This window comes from Callorhinus ursinus, unplaced genomic scaffold, assembly GCF_003265705.2.
Source record: "Callorhinus ursinus isolate GAN/ISIS: 27379988/994484 unplaced genomic scaffold, GSC_fseal_2.0 scaffold3, whole genome shotgun sequence".
Classification (NCBI taxonomy): Eukaryota; Metazoa; Chordata; class Mammalia; order Carnivora; family Otariidae; genus Callorhinus; species Callorhinus ursinus.
Window position 1 is genome coordinate 18,631,013 of NW_027397065.1, and position 22,709 is coordinate 18,653,721.

General features: G+C 37.1%; 1 protein-coding gene across 22 annotated transcripts in view; it reads left to right on the top strand.

The window, feature by feature from the left end:
- Positions 1–22,709, top strand: part of PAM (peptidylglycine alpha-amidating monooxygenase) — a 277,932-nt gene that overhangs the window by 192,697 nt on the left and 62,526 nt on the right. For all 22 annotated transcript variants that reach the window (XM_073888613.1, XM_073888650.1, XM_073888658.1 and 19 more), the window contains 3 exons: positions 20,094–20,142; positions 21,451–21,518; positions 22,581–22,661. In XM_073888613.1, the coding sequence (XP_073744714.1) occupies positions 20,094–20,142; positions 21,451–21,518; positions 22,581–22,661 (198 nt within the window). The remainder of the gene's footprint in view (positions 1–20,093; positions 20,143–21,450; positions 21,519–22,580; positions 22,662–22,709) is intronic.

The following is a 22,709-nucleotide window of genomic DNA, read 5'->3' on the forward strand; positions in this document are numbered from 1 at the left end:
TTCTCCTGAGATTATTGCAGAAATTTGCCACATTTCTTTTGGGCATTTTGGCCCACGGGAATCTTAAGAAAACTGGCCTCTCCTTTGCAGAGTTACTGGTATTAGCTTCCTGGTCTTCAACATTAACTCATTTCTCAAATTGGAAAACCCGTTTACTCACTAACTGAAGTTGGAACAGATATCCTTAAAATGGATGTAAGGACCTCTGCCCAAGTGCCTAAGTTCCGACTCCCTTTGGGTTGGCAGAATTTCCAGGCTTGTAAACTGCTTCCTGTCCTTCAACTCTTGTTGCTTATAGGAAAACGAGCAGGTATTGTCAAGGATACAGACCCTCTCCCCCCATCACACAGTCACATACACACACATCTGAGCTTGCTTCCACCCCTCCAGCCTAGCCCTCAAAATAAACATGCATTTGAGCATATTCCTTGCTAGTACAGCTAAGAGATTCATTTTCCTTAGAGGGGGTTTTTAATACTTAATTCTAAGTCAGATGAATGAAACCTGGGGATCCTGTTTTCAGCTCTCCTTTATGTGAGCTCTCAGAAATTTAGTCTCCAAATTTTGGGGATTGTAAGTAAAATCATATCATAAAATTACAGGTAGTACCCTTAGCGAACAAATCATTTTTGATAGCCATGTTTTCCAGAAAGCTAAGGTTTTAACTCTGCAAGTACTATACCTTCAAAACATTTTGGACAGAAATCTTGCCCAAATATATTACATGTCTTTTGAAATTAAAATAGGGGGTAGATGCTTAATGCCGATAGCTGTGTCCACCATAACTGATTGGTAATAGATGTTAGTTTCCCTCCTTATCGCTGTCCCCCTTTTCTTCATAATTTAGGGATATCATCCTGAACTTTAACTACTGCACAATGATTTCCCTCAAAATTTTAGGACTATATGGAGTTTTTCTGTTACAGGGGTTGTTGCCTTCTTCTATCTGCTTTTCTGTATTTCTGTATTTTCTGTATGTTCTTCTTTGTCAAGCTACCATTTCAACTCATTTTAATTCAAACAGAGCACTGCATGGAGGCTAAGATGGGCAAACTCAAAAATCTGCCTTCATGGAGCTCACCATCCAGTGGTGGCAAATAAAAATAAAACAATAGCTATAATCACATGAGTCAGTACACCGTCCTTGGGGCTAGAGGGGATTGAGAGTCAGGCAAGACCACGCCCAGTTGAGAAAGAGATCGATTTCTTACAGGCATCATTCTCCCTTGTTCTAAATTGATGAGTTAGATGTGGAATCTAGGTGGCTCCTTTTCATATAATTGTTCACAAATTTACAATAAACAGACTCAGAATTGAAGTCCTTACAAGGAACTTTCTGAATAAAATCCTGAGAACACTAGTGCCTGCACTTGGTGACCTTCGGATTTGATTTCTCCTTGCCTTCTTTGTGTCATTCCATCCTGTAATCCATTAGGCGTGGCTTTTGCACAGCTTCATTCCAGGAAAGTGGCTATTACTAGACATACGGTGTGAGTGCAAGCATGCACACCCCACGCTTGTCCACATCCACACCATGGGGGTTCCTGGCTCACCACCGCTGCAGGAACAGTAGGAAGAGCATGAGAGAATAGAAACAATGGCAAGCAGAAGGGAAAACAGAGGGCTCTCGAGGAATTCTAATTCCACGGTGACTTCTGCCGCATCTCTGCCAGGAAGCTATTGCAAAAAGCTTTGAAATTGTGAGCCCAGGAAAAATCCCTTGCTAATGCATTTTTGAACAAGATGGAGCATAGATCAGTGGCAGGGCAGCTGCTCTTAAAAATTATTTCATTCCAGTATAAAGCAGACTACTCTGACTTTAGTGGAAGCGTGAGAGTGCTCTTGACTCCCTGATACCTGATTGCAGAGATATCGGGGAAACTGTGGGGAAGGTTGTGCCCCACCGCTTCCTCTGTTGTTTTCTCTAAACCCCTCCCAGTGGCTTCCTCCTGCATGCTCCCCAGGAAGAAAGACCATCTTCTTTTACTCCTCTGCAAAGTGAGGGAGGGATACTGTGGGTGGGGTGTTTAAATCCATGTATTTTCTAGCATTCTGGATTACATTCCATATTTGAGAAACTCCTTAAAATTGCAAGTGTGGAATGTGTTACTTCTTCCCCACCCCCAGGGAGCTGCCTGAAAGCCATGAGCCTCTACACTGACAAGGAGACTAGCACTCAGCCTGGCCTTCCCTGAATAGGACTCTGATGTGCACATAGTCCAACAAGCCTAATCTCCTTCCAGAATATAGGAGGTTAAGGGCGTCTGGGTGGCTCAGTCGGTTAAGTGTCTGCCTTTTGACTCCTGTCATGGTCCCAGGTCCTGACATCAAGCCCCAGGTCAGGCTCCCTCCTCAGTGGGGAGACTGCTTCTCCCTCTCTCTCTTTCCCTCTCATGCTCTCTTTTCCCCGCTCATGCTCTCTCACGCTATTTCTCTCTCTCAAATAAACAAAATCTTTAAAAAATATATAGGAGGTTAGTTCTCACCATGGTCTTTCATTCCAGGGTGCACATAACGTGTCCACGTTCTCAACACCAAAGATAGCAGCCCTGCTTAAGCAAGCATAGCCTCGGCACATACAGAAAGGTGGTTCCAGGAAGAGTACATTTTGCCTCAGTTTCCCTCTTTTCTCCCAAGGCTGTGATACCCATGCCACGCAGCAAGTCTCCTTTCTTCCTTCCCCAACTTCCATTTTTTAAAATTTCTTTCTTTCTTTCTTTTTTGTTTTTACTTAATCTCTTTTTTTTTATATTAACATATAATGTATTGTTTGTTTCGGGGGTACAGGTCTGTGATTCATCAGTCTTACACAATTCACAGCACTTTTTATTTCTTTATTATTCCTTGATATAAGGGCACAAACTTTTACTCAATGCTTTGGGCCAAATGTGGTTTGGAAGTAAGAACTTTAAATCTGATAGAAAGGTCCTCAAACACATAAATCATGTATTACATATATCACCTTTGGGAGTCTGGGGCACCATCCCTAATCATATATGCTTGTATTCCTATAGCAAAATGTTCAAATAGTCACGCTACAAGGGATAAATAAAAATCATATATAGCATCACATCTGTTCAGACCAAATTTTGCTGCCAAACATTATTTAAAAAAAACCTTAGGCTTCCAGAGCTTTTCAGATTTCAGAATTGCAAAAAGTTCTATTACAACAAAGAAACTTATTCCCTAACACTAGAGTTCTCAGTTAAAATAATAACAAGGATGGGAGGACTGTGGATATATCTGAATATTTTCCCATGAAAATAATCTCTCTCAGACTTTATTTTTCATCTTTTGGAAAATACAGAAAAACATTAAAAAAAAAAGTAAAAAAATTGCAGTGCCTTACTATTCAAAAAGCTTATATGAGGTGAATGCTGCACATCTCTATGAATGTCCTAAAAACCCATGACTTATACACTTTAAAGGGGTAAATTGCATGTTATGTGAATTATACCTCAGTGAAACTATTAAAGAAAAGGTTACAGAGGATGATAGATTACAAAGGAAAGGAAAAATCTGTGATACCCTCTTCATTTCTACCTCCCTTTCTCCCTGGACTCCCACCTCCAGGTAACTATCATTTCTATCTGCCTACTTTTCACATGCTTATCCTAACTAACAGTTCTGTATAAACACAGAAACCACAGATGTGTATATATGTACTTTTTCTTTTTTGGACAAAAATCAGACCACTGTCTTCACAGATCTACATCTGCTGTTGTTTTTAATTTAACAATGTACCCTTGGCATATTTCTAAGGCAGACCATGTAAAGCTCTTCAATTATTTATAATGGCTGCCTAGTATTCTGTTGTGCACATATACTATAATTTATATATCCTGTTCCCTATTAAAGACATTTAAGTTCTGAGTTTTTTTGCTATCACAAGCGATGCTGCGGTGAACTTTAATGTAAACGGTGTTTTAAGTAACGATGTATTGCTACTGCAGGGTAGATTTCTAGAAATGGGATTTTTGGGTCGTATAGTGTTTAAGCCTTAACAGATTCCACCAAATTACCCAACAAAACAGTTCTTCCAATTTACAATCCAAGTGAATGAGTGAGCCTCATATCTTACCTCCACTAGATGTTTTCACACTTGAAAAATTTTGCCCATTGTTTACTTAGACAATGGAATGCTTCTTATTATTTCATTAATAGGATTGGAATTAGCTGGAAGGTCTTAATAGAATTACCTCTCAAGTACATACTCTTCACTAAATCCTGAGAAGTCAGGATTTCTCAGAATCTAATCTAAGGAGTACCTGCACCAGAATCTCCTTGGGGTGCTTTTTAAAGTGAAAATTCCTGGTTCCAACCAATACTGAATCAGACGCGCAAAAAAGGGTAGAGGTGAGGCACCGGTGTATTGGAGCTGGCTGATACTGACTCACAAGACCCAGTTTTCAGATGTATTTTGTAACCATCACTAAAAATGAAGGCAATAGATGCTCAAAAATTATCATCTCCTGATTATTTTACTACATTTTACTATCACTGCTCTTGAGGATATTTAAGTTATTATTTCTCTTGTATCCATATAGTGGAAATACTGTAAAATGGTGTTTAACTGCTCATCTCTTCCCAGCCCAGTGTTCAGTGCTGTCACATCGATAGCTTGAAATCACCCATGGTGGGAAGTGTCACATTATGCAAATTGACAAATGCTGCAGATCGGTGCTTGAGAAATTATTTTGTTGGTTGTTTAGATTTAAGAAAATGATGGAGGGGTGCTGGGTGGCGCAGTCCATTAAGTGTCTGACTCTTGGTTTCAGCTCAAGTTGTGATCCCAGGGTCGTGAGATCAAGCCCCAGGACGGGCTCTGCACTCAGCATGGAGTCTGCTTGAGATTCTCTCTCCCTCTCCCTCTGCCCCTCCCATTTGTGCTTGCTCTCTCTCTCTCTCTCTCTCTCTCTTGCTGTCTCTAAAATAAATCAATCTTTTTAAAAAAGAAAGTTATGGAAAAGGTGTTGGTGATGCAGATTATTGTGAATAGTCTTACAATTTGAGGAAATATTTTTCCAATGTTAAAAGCCATTAACCAGCACAGCAAAGATTTTACCCACATCACTGACAAGCAAATGCAGTTCCAACATTTATCTTTGTTGTTTCAATAAACAAGAACATCAGCAAACATTCTTGTCTGAATTACTCATCAGTTAAAACCATACATTGGCTATGGAGAAGTTCAAAAAAAAATGAGGAAAGAATTCTGTGTCATTCAACTGGTAATATGGAATTTACAGTAAAGAATATTATATATTTTATTATTTATTGTGTGCTACACATCATTTATATTATATAACAAAAACGATAATAAATTCATATGTACACACACATGCATATTTTTCTCCAGAGACAATATGTTACCAGTACCAGTGAGCCCAGAATTCTGGAATTTTAATGAGCTGCCCAGTTGATTTTGATGCAAACTAAAGTTTAAAAACAGAGGCTCAGATTGTCCTAGTAAGAATTGAAGTGACTTCGGCATTTTTTTTCCCCTGTACTACGTGTGTGTCAGGGCAATCTCCTGGGGCTTGGGACATGAGCAGAATAATTTGCACTTACCAAAATAAGTATAATTAAATCTCAATTCTCTTAAGAAAGGGGGAGCTTTGAAAGAGGAAAATTGCATTTAATTACTCCCTGGTATTCTAGCGCTTTCTTGATTTCACTTAGAAATTTGAAGGAGCGTTTATTCTTAACTTTTTCAGAAAATTTGATGTTTGGATTTCAAGGAGTTGTAATAGTAGAAGCCATTTACAATGAATAGATGACTTTCTTGGATATCCCCCTTGCTCTATATAGGTCTGCAAATGTTCCTTCTTTACACTTAATTCAGATGAACCTATTTGAAGGGTGAGCAAAAATAAGTTATATCCCCCCCTCATTTTTTACATTTTTATTTTTAAGTGGAATGTATGGAGCGACAGGGACTAGAAAGTGAGAGAAAGGCAGAGACCATGAGAGCAATTCTGAGAGAGAAATGATTGGCAAGCAGGTAACATTCCACCTGCACAAAATTCTGTAGCCTCTTACACCTTTGCAGATAAAGAGAAGAGATGGAGATGTGGCTGAGAAGGCACTGTTGAAAAGAAAACCATAACTTTCTTTTCTTCTGAGAAGAAAGGACTAAAAACCAGAGACCTTATGTGTTGTATACTAAGGTGTTTTTAAAGTGCTTGTTTTTAACCCCAGAGACTTGAGTCTTCAGGATGATTAGGTAAGAACAGTGTGCCGGGAGGGCTCATCCAGCCCAACCCCTCCATTTTACAGAAATGGGGATCGATGCTCAGAAAGGTTAAGTGATTTGCCTAAGGTGATATAGCTACTAGTCCAATGCTATTAAAAACCAAAAAAATTTAATTTGCATTGGATTTCTAGTTTGTATATAAGCCAAAGTTCATGTCCACTATGTAAAACAAATAATGGAGTCAGTGTTTCTAAACTTTGAACCACTAGGAACCAGGAGGAATGAACTCAATCATGCACAACAGAATAAATATGTATAAAGATGGAGTCACTTACCTCATCTCATTTAGACCTTTTCATCCTGATGTATGAAGTAATCGACTTCCCTTATCAAGCAGGGATATTTCTAAATCAGGTTGCTTGATAATCCCACTGCTTTCAGAAGAATTGTAATCGGATGTTCTTCATGTTCCTGTCTACCCTTCATTATACACAAGCAGCTTGATGTGAGTCATGGGAATGATTTTAGGTCTATTCAGTACCTCTCAAATGATCCAAAAGAAGCCTATTATCTGCAATATTTTTTTGCTCTTGCCAATCTCTTCATGCAAATGTGAGTTCCCTGATTCCCTAGCTTCCTGCATTTCAACTTTGTTAATCATCCTCAGTATGGAAGACTAATGATCCTTATTCATCTCATTCATTCCATGGGGCACCTGTTTATTTTAATACCCAAATATGGCCATTAAGTATCAGGAATTACATTTTCATTTATTTGGTTATGAGAAGACCTATAAAAGCACTGCAGTATTATTTCTATTTTAAAGGATATATTCAGAATGTTTTTTTATCCCTGAAATGTGTTTTTTAAAGCAATTTAACATTGAACAATATAATATTTAGTTTAAGTGATGTCTTTTTTAGGAAAAAAGAATGGTCCCTAACACCATTTAGTTTGTCGTATCTCGAATTTATTTTCTAGTTGTTTTTCAAGAAAACCGTATACTTTACCTTCATTTATTCCTTTGCAACTCATGCTTTTGTAATCACTCATAATTATTAACTCCTCTTTTGAAGTTGGTCATGGCTACATAGTCCCAACTAATTAATTCACTTAAATTAATAGCAGATAACATTTCATTACTTAACCAAAAGAAATTAAGAGGAGGAATAGTTACTTGCACATCGGCTCACATAAAAATTAGAAGATGCAATTAAGTTTCAGTGTCATCTAGTTCAGGGCCCTGACACTCTTCAAGGCATTTTTCACATGTTTCATACATATTCCAGCTGGTTTCCAACCCCTCACCCTGTCCCTCACTGGTCCCCTTCATTGCCTTAGCACGTTTATATTTGTTTACTGTGTTCTAGGAATTCTGGCAAATGATAGAAGTTCTTAAAGAGGTATGCTAGGATTTGCACCTTCCATTTCCCATTTACTATTAATTCCCTTGTATGTTAGTTGACTGTCTTACTTGTAAAATGGAAAAGATAACCCTAAATAAATACATGATCAAAAAAACATTTGATGAAAATGATTCAATTATAATATTTAGTGATATTTACAAAATATTCTGTTAGAAAAATGTAATCCAGCCTATCCGGGGCTTGGAAGAGACACCATGAACCTCCCTCTTTATGCCAACAGAAACATTACTCGCCTCTTCATCCAATTTGGAAACCCTTCCTCCTGCTCTCCATTTCTTTTCATTATCTATTAATTCTTATTTTCTCTATCTTTGAAAACTTTCAAGAGTTTTTCTTATTGTAGGAATATTTCTCCTCTCCACACTTGCCTAGCCCCATTTTTTTGGCAAGACTTTCTTATTCTTGTTTCCCCAACTTAAGGTAATATACCACCTGGAAATAACTGAAAGGAGAATAAAATCTGGTCAGTAACCAGAGTCCCTTCTACCCTAACCCTTTATCTTATAGTAAAAAGACTTGCCTAAGGACTGAGGAAATTTTGAGAGATAATTTGGGTCACCAAAGGGTTTCAGTGTTTTTTCATTAATGTAGAAGTGATACTTAGCACTTACATACCACCTCTTAACTCAAGTGCTTTATAAATGTTACTTTATTCACATCACAACATAAACATATTGAATGACTGAAAATTAATGCTAAATCAAATATATGAGCTATAATGTCCTAAATGTATTCCCTAATTAATACCATGGACGACTTGCATGCATAATTATATGTAAATTAGATACTTCAGATTAATTTTTTCATTGAAGAACCAAGCACAATACACAATAGTATTTTAAGTTGATGAAGGCAGTTGGGTGGAAAATGTAGCCACTGATTTTAGATTGAGCTTCAAAGGCATATACTGCAGTTAAATTACTGCTTTTGCAGAATATAAACTTCCTATTTTCGAAACAAAGTAGGATAGTGTTGCCTCTTTTGTTTATCATTCATGAGCAGTTAGAGGTTTAAGTTAAATAAAAGGGGGAGAACCTGTTGCACAAAAGAGTTGAGAATTCCAAAGGGAGTGAAAGGTTAACCCTTTATATACATAAAAAATACTCTCAAAATGATTCAAAAATTCATAATAGAGCATTTTATATGAGAAACAATTTTAGCTTTATGTTTCAAGTTGAATTTAAACCAGTAACTTTGAGACGCCTGGGTGGCTCAGTCGGTTAAGTGTCTGCCTTGGGCTTAGGTCATGATCCCAGGGTCCTCGGCTCCAGCCCTGCATCAGGATCCCCGCTCAGTGGGGAGCCTGCTTTTCCCTTTCCTTCTCCTCCATACCCTTCCCCCCGCCCTGACCCCTTTAATTTAAAAAATTAAAAAAAATAATAAAACAGCATCTTTGAATAAAAATCTTAAAGCCCCTTTTCATTCCATTATTTATTTTATCTAATACTTTTTGTGTGGCTCCTAGACTTTTGCAGGTACATTCAGCCCTCAGTGGGGAGAACAGACAATAATTGGGAGAATGCAGAAGAAAATTTAGGTTATCCTTTTTAAAATGAATATATATTAAAAACAGAGATACAGTAAAAAAAAAAAGTTGAAGGACTTTCCTTGAGAGAAAGGGGAAAAAATATTTCCTAGTAACCAGATATGATATTTAAAATAGTCCAACCAAAGCCCATGAAGCTAGTGGACAACTAGTTAAATGTGCCTGGTTTTAGCCAAAAGAGAACTCCAGAAAGACAAATAAATGTTTGCATATAGCATATCCATAACATAAAGATTTAAAACTTAATGCCTCAGGAATAGGACCCAAATGGAGGGTTTTGCCTCTTGACCTGGGTGTTGTTTACAAACGTATATTAGTTTTTTGAGTTCCTGAAACTGTACCTTCTGATTTGTGCACTTTTCTTTATATTATAGTTCAGCAGAAAGTTCAAGAACCAATCAATAATTTAAAAATTCACTGGCATTTAAAAAGTACTGTATTTACTTAGGATTGCTGGGTTTTGTCTTTTAATTTTACTTCCTTAGAAGTATGATTCTGGAGCCGGTTTAGAACTCTGAGAGGAGAATTGTATAAATCCTAAGCTTTACTATAATTTTTTTTTTTTTGCATTCATAAAAGATGGAAACAGGAAGGTGCTCTGACATTAGTCATGCCGTAACATCCTCCACGCACAGAGTGATTATAAAAGCACATTGGTGAGACTGCCTGCCTGCCTTCCATTTGATCTCTTTTGGGAACAGAACAGGCCATCATTTGTGAAAGTCGTCTTCTTGCAAGATGGATAAATGCATTTTCTCTTCCTTGCCACAGGACAAATGGAAGCTAGTAATTTCTAGTCCCATAGCAGCGAATACAAAATCAAAAGAGGCTAACTCGCTGCAGTGACACCTTCAAGAGGAATTCTTTTTTGAAGATTTTTTTTTTTTTTTTGTAGTGCTGGTTTATTTAGCACGGAAGCTTGTCTGCTAAGCCAGCTTTCAACAGCCTCCAGGAAGACCTCTGTGCAGGTTGCGTCTGTATTAACAATGCCCCTATTTCACTGATATTTGCTAAGCAGATACACATTTGCTGTGACAGCTCAAGGTGTTAGTGCTTTTTGAGCGGAGATTATTTTATATCAATGTATCTGTAACTGGAGAGTCCTGATATTCTGAGATTGTGATTTCAAGGAACAGTGAATTCTCTAGGGGAAATTTGGTGACTTGAATTTTGTTTGGAAGAAACTCTAATATAGAACTTCCAGGTACGCATTTTCTGGTTAAATTGGAGGATCATCTTTTTACTGAGTACTGTCAAGTGATTGCATTTTAATACAGGTGGTACCAAAAAAAACCAAACAAAAACAAAAAAACAACAATAAAGGAGCTGTGTATTAGCTTCATTAAAACCAAAGCGAACACAAGACCCCAGTCCACTGTTCCCTCAACTCTTTGCCTCCTGTGCTTGTGTCCAGCTCATCTGCTGCAGCATTTCAAATGTACAGAAATAACCTTTTTTATATAGCTACACAGTCCATCTGTGTAGAAATAACTTTTTTTTTTTTTAACAATGTGGCCCAACTGACAAAACTGACAGCAATCTGTTCCAATGTGAAGGAAACTGGCTGTGTTGAATCTATTAAGAGACTGCACTCTCTACTCTCCTAAGGGATTTTCCAAGTAATTTTGACTACATGAAAATTTCCCTGACTTTAGAAATGAATCCCCAAGTTATCTCCCATTCTTGGTCACCTTGTGAGCCATGATGTAATCTCAGCAAAACCTCATCTGTCCCATTAACTTAATATTGTTAATTTAGAACAAAGAACCATAAGGTGAAGATCAAGCCAGCTTTAGAGGCAATTACATGATCTATGTACATACATTATTGCAAAATTATTGGTGTGTACTATGATCTCCTTGATTCATTTTTGTTTGTTCAAGACAGGGAGAAAGTTAACTTACGATGTTCAGAACTCTCTGAGAGGGTAGAAGGGTATGATACAGTTGACTACTTGCTTACAAATTTTGTGAAATATGTTTTTATCATTAAACATGTTATTGTTTTGTTTTTCATAAGACTTCCCAGTGGTTCCAGGCATGCTTTGTCAGCACTTCCATAAGGAAAGGATCCATTATCCAAAACTGTGGTTGGAATAGTAGATAATGGGTATGCTTTATCCTTTACTTTCCTAGGAGAGTGCAGTGAATTGAAATCCACTCTACGGACTGTCTTTCGGAAGGACTTTTCCAATTAATGGGATGTAGTTTATAACAATACATTGGTTCCCCCAGGATCGATGGTTAACCTGTTTTTCTATTGAAGCAGGAAACAACCAGGACAAGATGAGCTCATGAAGTATAGAAGGCTATCTCTAGAGGGAAAGATTAGGAGAGACCAACAGTCTTCTAAGGACCTACAATCTAATAGGTTATTATCATGCATTATTCCACATAGTTACTTTACTACTTAGCCATGTATCCAAGCAGGAACGACAAGCTATTATTAGAAAAGCAAGCTAAATAGTTTGGAATGGATAACCTCATATCCCATCCATTCACCTCCCATTAAGAGAAATGAATTTCCTGCTTAAGTGGATGTCCTTAAGTACCACTGGTTACTTTCCCATTCTTGCTTAATTCCTTTATCTTAGCTTTAGGATATTTCATAGATAAAATGCCTTGGAAGTGTTTAAGAAATAGAACTCTTTTTCTTTACAGTAAGTCATGTTCACTAAATATTAACATAGGAGAATGAGTTTTGATACCCAGATGTGTCCCACTTAGCTGAATTACTTTGGCCAACGCCCTTAATCCCGATAGCCTTTTTCGCCCTATCTATAAAGTCTAAGAACTGAACTCCATCATCTTCATGCTCCCTTTCAATTCTGAAATTCTGAGTCTATATATTTGATAAAATACCTTGCTGTGGTTATACATCTGTGTCTCAGCAGAGGAGAGCAATTCCTCAAAAAAGGCAAGCTTGAGACCCTTGTGGAGTGGTTGTCCAGTTTTCATCTGGCTCAAGATTAGATTCTGATTGAATGCTATTTTTAAGTCTCATCCAGTGTCTGGAAATACTTGTTTCTTCCATTATCAGACTACTTTTAGAAGTCTTGCCACTCAACTACTGGTACTACATTACATTCTAAGACATTATTAGACTTTCTTACTTTATATCTCTTTTTAAAAATAATTCTTTTAACTTTCCCAATGTTAATGTCTTCACCATTACAAAAGCTTCTAGTATATATGTGTGACATTATAATGGAATATAATGACATATAATGAAAGTAGTCCCAATGTCATCTGATACCTACCTAGTGAATGAAGTTTCATCTCCATATGTTGAAATCCATTAGGGCTATAATTATGTCTTACTAAAAGAGAACAGCAATCATGAAAGATCTCTTTAACAGGGATGTCTTGGGTTCAATCCTGAGTAAGTACAGAACGTTAATAGCCAAGAGTCAAGTATTCACCATTGTACCTTGGAGAAAGAGTGAACCTGTAGCCCAGTCCAATGAAGGTGAGAACGATTTACCTTGGAATAAGAAAACTAAAATAAGATAAATGAAGCTAGCTGGAAGGAAGAGATGTCAGGATTTTTGCATGAAGACAGTTGTGCAAGATAAGTGAATAAATGTAGATTAAAACAACAATTTCAGGGTGCCTGGGTGGTTCAGTCGTTAAGTGTCTGCCTTCGGCTCAGGTCGTGATCCCAGGGTCCTGGGATTGAGTCCCGCATCGGGCTCCCTGCTCCGTGGGAAGCCTGCTTCTCCCTCTCCCACTCCCCCTGCTTGTGTTCCCTCTCTCTCTGTGTCTCTCTCTGTCAGATAAATAAATAAAGTCTTAAAAAAAAAAAACCCCAACAATTTCAGTATCAGGATAAAAAGGCCTCACTCTCTTTTCTACAAACATAGGATCCTGTTGAACTGACCTCTAGTCTAGACCTCAGAAAGAAGGAAGTTGTCTTGGGTCTGGTCGAGGGAGCTTTATTACTAAAAGTTGTGGAGGGACCTTAAAACAATGAATTATCAACTTTTTCATGGTCCTGTGGTACCCAATCCAAAAACTTCATTTTAGCCAGACCTTGGTACTTATGTCTTACTAATACTTCTGTATTTCACTGATGACTCTATCTGTATCTACTTCTGTATCTGTATCTACAGACCCTTCTGAATCAGTATTTCCATTTATTCCCACTTTCAGAGTATCCCCATTTTGTGCAGTATCTTTAAAATACCATTTCAATTCTGATTCCTTTTTTCACCATCTCTTTACTCATTTAATATTCCCATATTCCTTTCCCCTTTTCTTCTATCCCTGTGTAATTAGTTGAAGAAATTCTGTTCCAGTTTCTTCAATTAAAGAAATTCCATACCTATGACTATAAAGATATATTTCTTTTTTTATGTTATTATTTTTTATTAACATATAATGTATTATTTGTTTCAGGGGTACAGGTCTGTGATTCATCTGTCTTACACAATTCACAGCGCTCACCATAGCACATACCCTCCCCAGTGTCCATCACCCAGCCACCCCATCCCTCCCACCCCCCTCCTCTCTAGCAACCCTCAGTTTGTTTCCTGAGATTAAGAGTCTCTTATGGTTTGTCTCCCTCTCTGGTTTCATCTTGTTTCATTTTTCCCTCCCTTCCCCTATGATTCTCTGTCTTCTTTCTCAAATTCCTACATCCGTGAGATCATATGATACTTGTCTTTCTCTGATTGACTTATTTCGCTTAGCATAACACCCTCTAGTTCCATCCACGTCATTGCAAGTGGCAAGAATTCATTTTCTGATGGCTGCATAATATTCCATTGTGTGTGTGTGTGTGCACGTGTGTATGTGTGTGTGTGTGTGTGTATGTATATACACACACCACATCTTCTTTATCCATTCATCTGTCAATGGACATTGAGGCTCTTTCCATAGTTTGGCTATTATAGACACTGCTGCTATAAACATTGGGGTACAGGTGCCCCTTCGGATCACTACATTTGTATCTTTGGGGTAAATACCCAGTAGTGCAATTGCTGGGTCATAGGGTAACTCTATTTTCAACTTTTTGAGGAACCTCCATACTGTTTTTCAGAGTGGCTGCACCAGTTTGCATTTCCGCCAACAGTGTAGGAGGGTTCCCCTTTCTCTGCATCCTTGCCAACATCTGTTGTTTCCTGACTTGTTGATTTTAGCCATTCTGACTGGTGTGAGGTGGTATCTCATTGAGGTTTTGATTTGTATTTCCCTGATACCAAGTGATGTTGAGCACTTTCTCATGTGTCTGTTGGCCATTTGGATGTCTTCTTTGCAGAAATGTCTGTTCATGTCTTCTGCCCATTTCTTGATTGGTTTACTTGTTCTTTGGGTGTTGAGCTTGATAAGTTCTTTATAGATTTCAGATACTAGCCCTTTGTCTGATATGTCATTTGCAAATATCTTCTGTCCGTTGTCTTTTGGTTTTGTTGGCTGTTTCCTTTGCTGTGCAGAAGCTTTTTATCTTGATGGAGTCCCAATAAAAGATATATTTCTTAAAAGAAAATATTCATGTGTTGAAGATTTTTGGAATCTGCCAATAAAAAGAATAATGATAATAATAACTAATATGTATTAGATTTTTACTATGCTCCATTTATAGTGCTGCATTTTTTATATAGATTTTCTCATTTATAGACTGGTTTCTTAGTGGTATCAATATTGATCACAAGTACTAATCTACCAAATATAAAAATTGATAATCTTCCAGATCCTACTCATTTTAGGCAAAGGAACTCAGTGAGCACCTAGCTGAAACTGATGATGATCTTATAAGGTACTAGGTACCTTATAAGTATATAAGTAACTGTGTGATTAAAATACACAGATTAATTTCAAACTTTCCACCCAACAAATCTTACATTGGACATGTACAAACACACAATATTTATATGGAAATATAAATTGGGGAAAGAGTCCACTTCCTATTCTACCTTTCTTGCGAATTCAATCCTATAATTTCAGGCCATTTTAGCTATTTGACTTATTACCATTCCCATCTATTTTTTAGCTATAGAATTCCATTTCTGTGGTCTTCTGCCCTATGTTAACCTTTCCATTTATTTCCTCTCCTCTCCTCTCTCCTGTTTACTTTCATTCTAGTCACAGAATCAGCCTTTCCGACCAGCTTTTTCAGCTAGCTTATGATTTTGATATTCTGAGTTCATTTTCTATACATTTATTAACTATCTCAGCCCTGATTTCATTATTTTGCGTGTGTTTTATGTAGTAAAATATTAGCAGAGGCACTGATTTATGTTTTTAATGATAATAAACCTTATAAGTTGTCATCCATTTTTATGATGATGCATGCTAGAGACAGATTTCATATAGAGCCTAGTGAATTGAAATGAATTAATTCTCATGAGGCTTTGTATTTTGTGGTTGAAGCACTGTGTTACAGTAGAAGGGCATACAAAGTCAGAGCACACTGAAAATTATCAGTAAAATATGCAAAACTAGCAAAGTTTCTGTGTTCACCAGAAGTAAGATCAGAATAGAGGTTATGGAAATAATAATGCATCACTGTGGCAAGGATCACATTGGGAGTTAGAAGGTCATAATCTTCACACCAGACACTAGGCTGAAACAGGCTTCTCTCCAAAGCTGCTACATGCTATAGGAGTATCAGTGGATCCAGGAGCCCTCCAGGCCCCCGCACCACCTTGTTTGAGGGAGTTCAAGTTGCTCCCCCTGGGGCTTCTCACTGTGTATATACACAAGCACATGGGCTCTTCAGGTCAAACTGTGAAAAGTAGTACTAGAAGAGATCACAATCATTTATAGTAATAAAATTTGACTTTGAAATAATGTATGTGGAGCAATTGACTCTAATGTCTAAAATGCATATAAATATGCTTTATAAGTATTGTCTTTACTTGGAAATAACTTTTAGAATTGTGTTCAATTTAAAATATCATTGTTAAAATGTGTATTTATCCATTACTAACAGAATTTCTTAAAGTCACACAGTTATCACATGATTAAATAATGATGATAATCTGAAGCATTATCCATAATTTAAAGCATAATAGCTACATGCTTACACACATACCCTCACACGCACACAGCATAGATTTTAGAAATGCCTCGTTTCTTGCTGATTCAGTGGATCAAATTGACCAGATAAATTTGATGTAAACAAATTCCTTCAGCAGTGATGCAGAAATTCTATCTAGTGTTGTTTTTAAGTGATCTTGTAACTAATTTCCATTCTATTTATTTTTATTTCTTGAGATTTTACAAAACAGGCATGATTTTTACTTTGGATTCTTGTATGTATATTCACCAGCCCTCTACCCATTTAAGATTTACATTATATAAGAAAAAACTCTGAAGTCTCTAAAATTTAGTCTTTCCTAAAGTCATTATAATATATGTCAGAAGTTCAGTGTATTTTCTTCCAGAATGTGTTGACCATCTCATATAAAAACCCATAATGAGTTTTTAGCAGTTTTGCTATTATTGTGTGGTATCCTTCCTTGACTTTTTTACAGGATATGGCATGTAGTTGATAAACATGGGATCAAAAGAAAACCTGTACTATGTCTTTACAGCAGAGTGAGTGGTGAGACTGTGACTCACTTTTAAAACTCTAGAGTGAAGCAAATACGCAACAATTACATAGCAATCGCTATTATTTAATTTGGAGAAAACTTTGTTAAGTGTGGTTATTAAAAAAGTTTTCGAGGGGCGCCTGGGTGGCTCAGTCGGTTAAGCATCTGCCTTCAGCTCAGGTCATGATCCCAGGGTCCTGGGATTGAGTCCCACGTCGGGCTCCCTGCTCAGCGGGGAGTCTGCTTCTCCCTCTGCCTGCCGCCCCCCCCACTTGTGTTCTGTATCTCTCTCTTTCTCTCTTGCTCTCTGACAAATAAAATCTTTAAAAAAAAAGACTTCAAATTAAAATTTGACATATATACTAACATACATAAGTTTCTGACCTATTTTTGAGCTTTAGTCTGAGTAGAAAGCCACTCAGTTGAGACAATTCTTATCGAGAACATTGTCTGATGGGAAGATGCACTGTCCCTGGGAATAGCTGGAATGTTACTATTAGTAACATTCCTGCTACTCTTAATTTGGTGGCATTTCATCTTTTATGATAAGTTTCTTTAATAGTTCCAGAAACGTGTTAATTTATTTATTAATTGTTCCCATTTAATTTTTTTTAAAGTCATGGTTAAGAATATTAGCCAAGTTGGATATCAAAATGTGATTCACTTGGTTCTTTCAGTGCAAAGATGTAGTGTAAAACCAAGAAGCAATTCTCATTGCATATGGGCCCTTTTGCTTGGACAGACATTGTATGGGGTGAAAACTCTCTCCTGGTTTATTGTGAATTAAAATAAAAGATTACAAAGCCTAACATTCAGTAATTAGTAATCTGTCAGTGCCGAGTACTGTGCTAGGTGAACACCTTATATAATCCTGTCACTTTGCTTAAAATCTTCCAATGGCTTCTTTCAGACAGAATAAAACCCAGACTCTTAACACACTCTGCATGGTGTACAAAATCTCCAGCCTCATGGCCACTGCATCCTTCTGGGACCACATTCGATAAAATGGCTACCCACTATCACATTATCCTGCTGAGTTTACTGTGTGACATTATCATGTTTATATATTCAGTGTTTTGTTTTTCCATATCTCTCGTACCTCATTTCTCCTACCATGAGAACAAGAGACTTGAGTATATTGTTTTTCACTATATCCCCAGTGTATAGAATAGTGTCTAAATATAGCAATTGCTCAATAAAATGAACTGAATGAATGGATGATTACCATTTCTCAAAATAACCTTATAAGGTAGATATGATTTTTTTATACACATGAGAAATGTTTCTAAAAACTGACTAAGCTAAATAAGTGAGTCTCTGGAATTTAGAATTCATTTGGCATGAATGAATGGTATACTTTGAACCATTCTCTTTTGATTAGTATAGATATTTATATAATTCATTGGCTAATCATTTTGAAAGTAGTACAGACTAGGTGTATTTACTAAATCTCATACAGTACACTTAGAAAACCTCATTCTTAAAAATAATTTTTGGGGGGGGGCGCCTGGGTGGCTCAGTCGTTAAGCATCTGCCTTCAGCTCAGGTCATGATCCCAGGGTCCTGGGATCGAGTCCCACGTGGCGCTCTTTGTTCAGCAGGGAGCCTGCTTCTCCCTCTACCTGCCACCCCCCGCCCCCGCTTATGCTTTCTCTCTCTGACAAATAAATAAAATCCTTAAAAAATAATTTTTAATAAATTAAAAAATAATACTCAATTATCCTTTCTATATTTAAAAGCATAGACAAAAATTAAGATAAACCTGTGTTGTTATTTATTATGATTATTATTTTCTCCTCATCCCTTTAAAACTCCATGAGGTTTTATTTTATTTTTTTTAAAGATTTATTTATTTATTTGAGAGAGAGTGCACGCACAAGCGGAAGGGGCAGAGGGAGAGAGAATCTCAAGCAGACTCCACGTCCACGCTGATTGCCCAGCACTGAGTGTGGAACCAGAGGTGGGGCTCGATCTCACAACTCTGAGATCATGATCCTGAGATGACAACCCTGAGATCACGAACTGAGCCAAACCAAGAGTCAGACACTTAACTGACTGTGCCACTCAGGTGCCCCAACTCACTTGAAATTATTATGAAAATAGCACCACACTGGAACTTGATTTAGGATATTGGATAGAGATCCCTTTGTAAAGCGACCAAAAACAACCTGATTAAATATAAAATGTTTATCATTCCATTTATTTCCGTACTATCGTTGTTAAAATCAAGCTTAATAGTAAATGGAGAAATTTGCTTTGTGTTTTATTACCAAAGTATTAAATATGACTTGTTATACTTTCTAAATTTTATCTCTGGTAAATCAAAATGTGTATCTTGTTACTCAGGTTACCTGTTATTATATATTACTGTATGAAGCTACCTTTGTTTTTCTCGTAAGAATTAGAGCTGAAAGAAAGAAATTTCCTTAAAACTGTTCCATCTGCTGTTATTTATTATCACACTTCACTTTTTAATTTCAAGTATAAATCTGTTAATCTTGCACACACTATTTATATTTAAAAAAACTCAAAATTGAGAGATAATGTTTTATAAAACTTAGAATAAAGTGCGAAGTGGAAAGAATTTAGCATACACAGAAATAGAAGGAATGAGTAAGTATGAGTTACTATTCATGGTCTCTGTGGTGACAAATCAGCAAGTTCAACAGAGATAAAAATTTGGTTGGGTAATTTAAATTTTTACCTTCTTTCTACTTGGGGAAGGCAAAGGAATAAAGGAGAGGATTTGTAAGAGGTCTCTGAAGTGTCCTTGGCAAAAATAGATGCTCAGAGGCTTTCCACTGAAGTTGGGGTGAAAATTACCATCAGGTTTCTATTTAGAAGGTGGGAATGGGCAAGGCTTAGAAACCAAAGAGGGTGATTCCTATACGTATATCAGAGACATTACAGATGCTAAACGTGGTCATATCTAGAAAGCTCAAATTACGGACTACTTCCGTTTTTGAAAAGTAGAGAAGCTAGTTGCTCAGAGCCGACATGGAACAAACCATTTAATTAATCAGCTTTTCTGGATGTTTCAACAATGGAGAACGTTCATAGAGAGTAGCAACTTTGTTCTGTGAGCTGTGACTAGTATCTAGTATGGCTGTAGGAAAGCAGATAACTTGTCAGTTTGATGAGTCAAGAAAAAAAACACAGAGCGCTTGAAGTGATAGTTTTGTTGTTGCTGTCATGATGCATTGGAGATTAAAAATGTATTCATGAATATGAAAATACTCTGTAAACTATAAAACACCATACAAACAAAAACATAGTTTGGGGGGTTTTTTTAGTATTGAGTTATAATCATTTAAAAGTTAATAGTTTGAAATCCGCTTTTCACATTTTCCTATTTAAGATGTGTATTTTGTCTGTGTGCATTTTCAGATAATCACAAAGACTGTTCTGGTGTGTCCTTACACCTCACACGCTTGCCGTAAGTACTTCCAATTACCCTAGCTAAGTGACAGCTTTAAGATCTTTGACAACTTAAAAGTGGGAAATCCACTGTATTCATTATCTATTGCTATATAACAAATCACCCTAAACTTAGTGGCTTGAAACAACACGTATTCTGGGCACAAGCTTAGCTGGTGGCTGTGGCTGGTCTCACACAAAGGCTGCAATCAAAGGCTCAGCCAGGGTTTCAGCCATCTGGGGGCTCCGCTGGGGTGGAGCCACTTCCAAGATCACTCACAACAGCTATGGACGGGATTCAGTTCCTTGTTGGCTGTTGGCTGGAGGACTCCCTCATTTCTTGCCTTATGGACTCTAAACAGGGCAGCTCACAGTATGGCTGTTGGCTTCCATCACAGCCAGCAAGACAAAACAAGAGAGGGTATGCAAGATGGAAACCACAGCCTAGTTGTAGCCAGATGTCAGAAGTTAGTGAATAATATAGAAATCTGATAGGTGAAGAAAAGAGTTGCCACAAATCATCATACTCTGACTCCTATGGGGGGAAAAAAAGTGAAATTGCTTTTGCCTTATTCTGCTTGTTAGAAATAACCAATCCCTAGGTCTAGTTACTATGCCCAGCCCATGCCCAAGGGAAGAGGATTAGGCAAGGGCATGAATGTCAGAGCTAGGAACTATTGAGAGCTGTGTTAGCCAGAATTCTCTAGAATAACTGAACCAATTGGATGTCCACACACACAGGGAAGGAGAGAGAGATTTAGATTTACTTCAAGGAATTGGCTTACACAGTTGTGGGGACTGGCAAGTCTGTGATCTGCAAGGCAGGTTGGAAATTCTGGCAAGAGTTAGTGGGGAGTCTTGAGTTCAATGCAGTCTGGAGGCAGAATTCCTTCCTCTTCTTGGGACCTCAGTGTTTTCTCTTAAGAGACCCACCCACACTGTGAATGGTAATCTGCTTTACTCAACATCAGTGATTTAAATGCTGGTCACATCTAAAAAATACCTTCACAGCAACATCTAGACCAATGTTTGACCAAACTACTGGTCTCTATCCGCTAGCCAAGTGGACAAAGACAATTAACTGTCACAGGAGCCATTTAGAGACCGCCTTCCACATACACTATGCTATAAAAAATATTTTTAGCTATTTGCTCAAGAAAATAAGTTATTTTAAGAAAAAGCATATATTCTACCTCTTTTTCCATATTGTTTCCATTTTCACATGAATCATATTTTATAGATCAGTGTATTGAAGTATATCTTATTTTTCTAAGGCCATTGTTTTGATGTTTCAAATAGTTGATATAAATATTACTGTTTCCTGCAGACAGCCGTTAATTGCTGGCATGTACCTTATGATGTCTGTTGACACTGTTATTCCTCCGGGAGAGAAAGGTAATTATCTTTTAGTATTTATCATCGTCTCATTACTTAATCTATAGGAATGGATTTACAGTATATTTTTTAATAAGATTTTGAAATGACCTATATCTCTGAAAACTAAACCAATTCTTTATTACCCTTAGATTTTAAATAGATTTCTCTATTATTCCAAGCCAGTAGTTTATTATCATCCATTCTTTTATTGAGATGCTAAGAATTGAGGCCCATGCGTAGGTAGTAGGTTGTATAAATGAAAGAATAAATCTTGAGTATGTTACAAATCAGTCACCCTTCCTTCAGATGCCAAAGACAAACCTCATAACCTACAGTGACATAAACTACTACAGAGAATATCAGGTTCAAAATCAAGAGGCTGGCAAATCCAAGACCAACTCAGTCTTTGAAGTTAGATATACTGAGCTTAATTCCCTATTTGTAAAATGGGGATAATAATAGCTGATTCTCCTAAACTTACAAAAAGCTATTGGAATAAGTGTAATATTATTTACCAGTGTATCTGATCATCTGATGAAAATGCTGTGTTAAATATTACTCCTTTGTTTTTACTGGGCATCTTATAAAGTTACTGGCAAGTTTGGTATCATTGTTACTGTTCACTTATTATCAAAGACATATTTATTGAAGAGCTACAGTGTTTTCGACTGAAAGGAAAGAGAAGTCAATGAAGTGGTTCCTTCTCAATAGGAATTGTCAATGCAGTTACCTTAGGTGTATGCAGCCAATTGTTAAGCTTTTTCAACTGCATAAATTTTCATGATAAAAGTAGCAAATGAAGCCTGTGTTTTCAGTGACAGGGTATTTTGTTTTGGCTCTAGTCATTTTGTTTATGAAAGAAATTAAATGTGAGGGCAAGAGGCTGTTAACTCATCTTAGGACATTGGCTGGTACATAATAGGCGCTTAGCACCTGCTGAATACCTAAGTGCATGTTTACTTGATAGGAAAACCCCCATGCCTAGCATCTTGTGAATAACCTATACATACTTTTAGACAAGAATAATGTTATTTTCCAGTTGGAGAGTGACCTTTTTTTCTGTGTTTTCTTTTCTAACAGTGGTGAATTCTGACATTTCATGCCATTACAAAAAGTATCCAATGCATGTCTTTGCCTATAGAGTTCACACTCACCATTTAGGTAAGAACTTTAAACTACAGGTTAAATTATAAATATTTACCTTGGCAC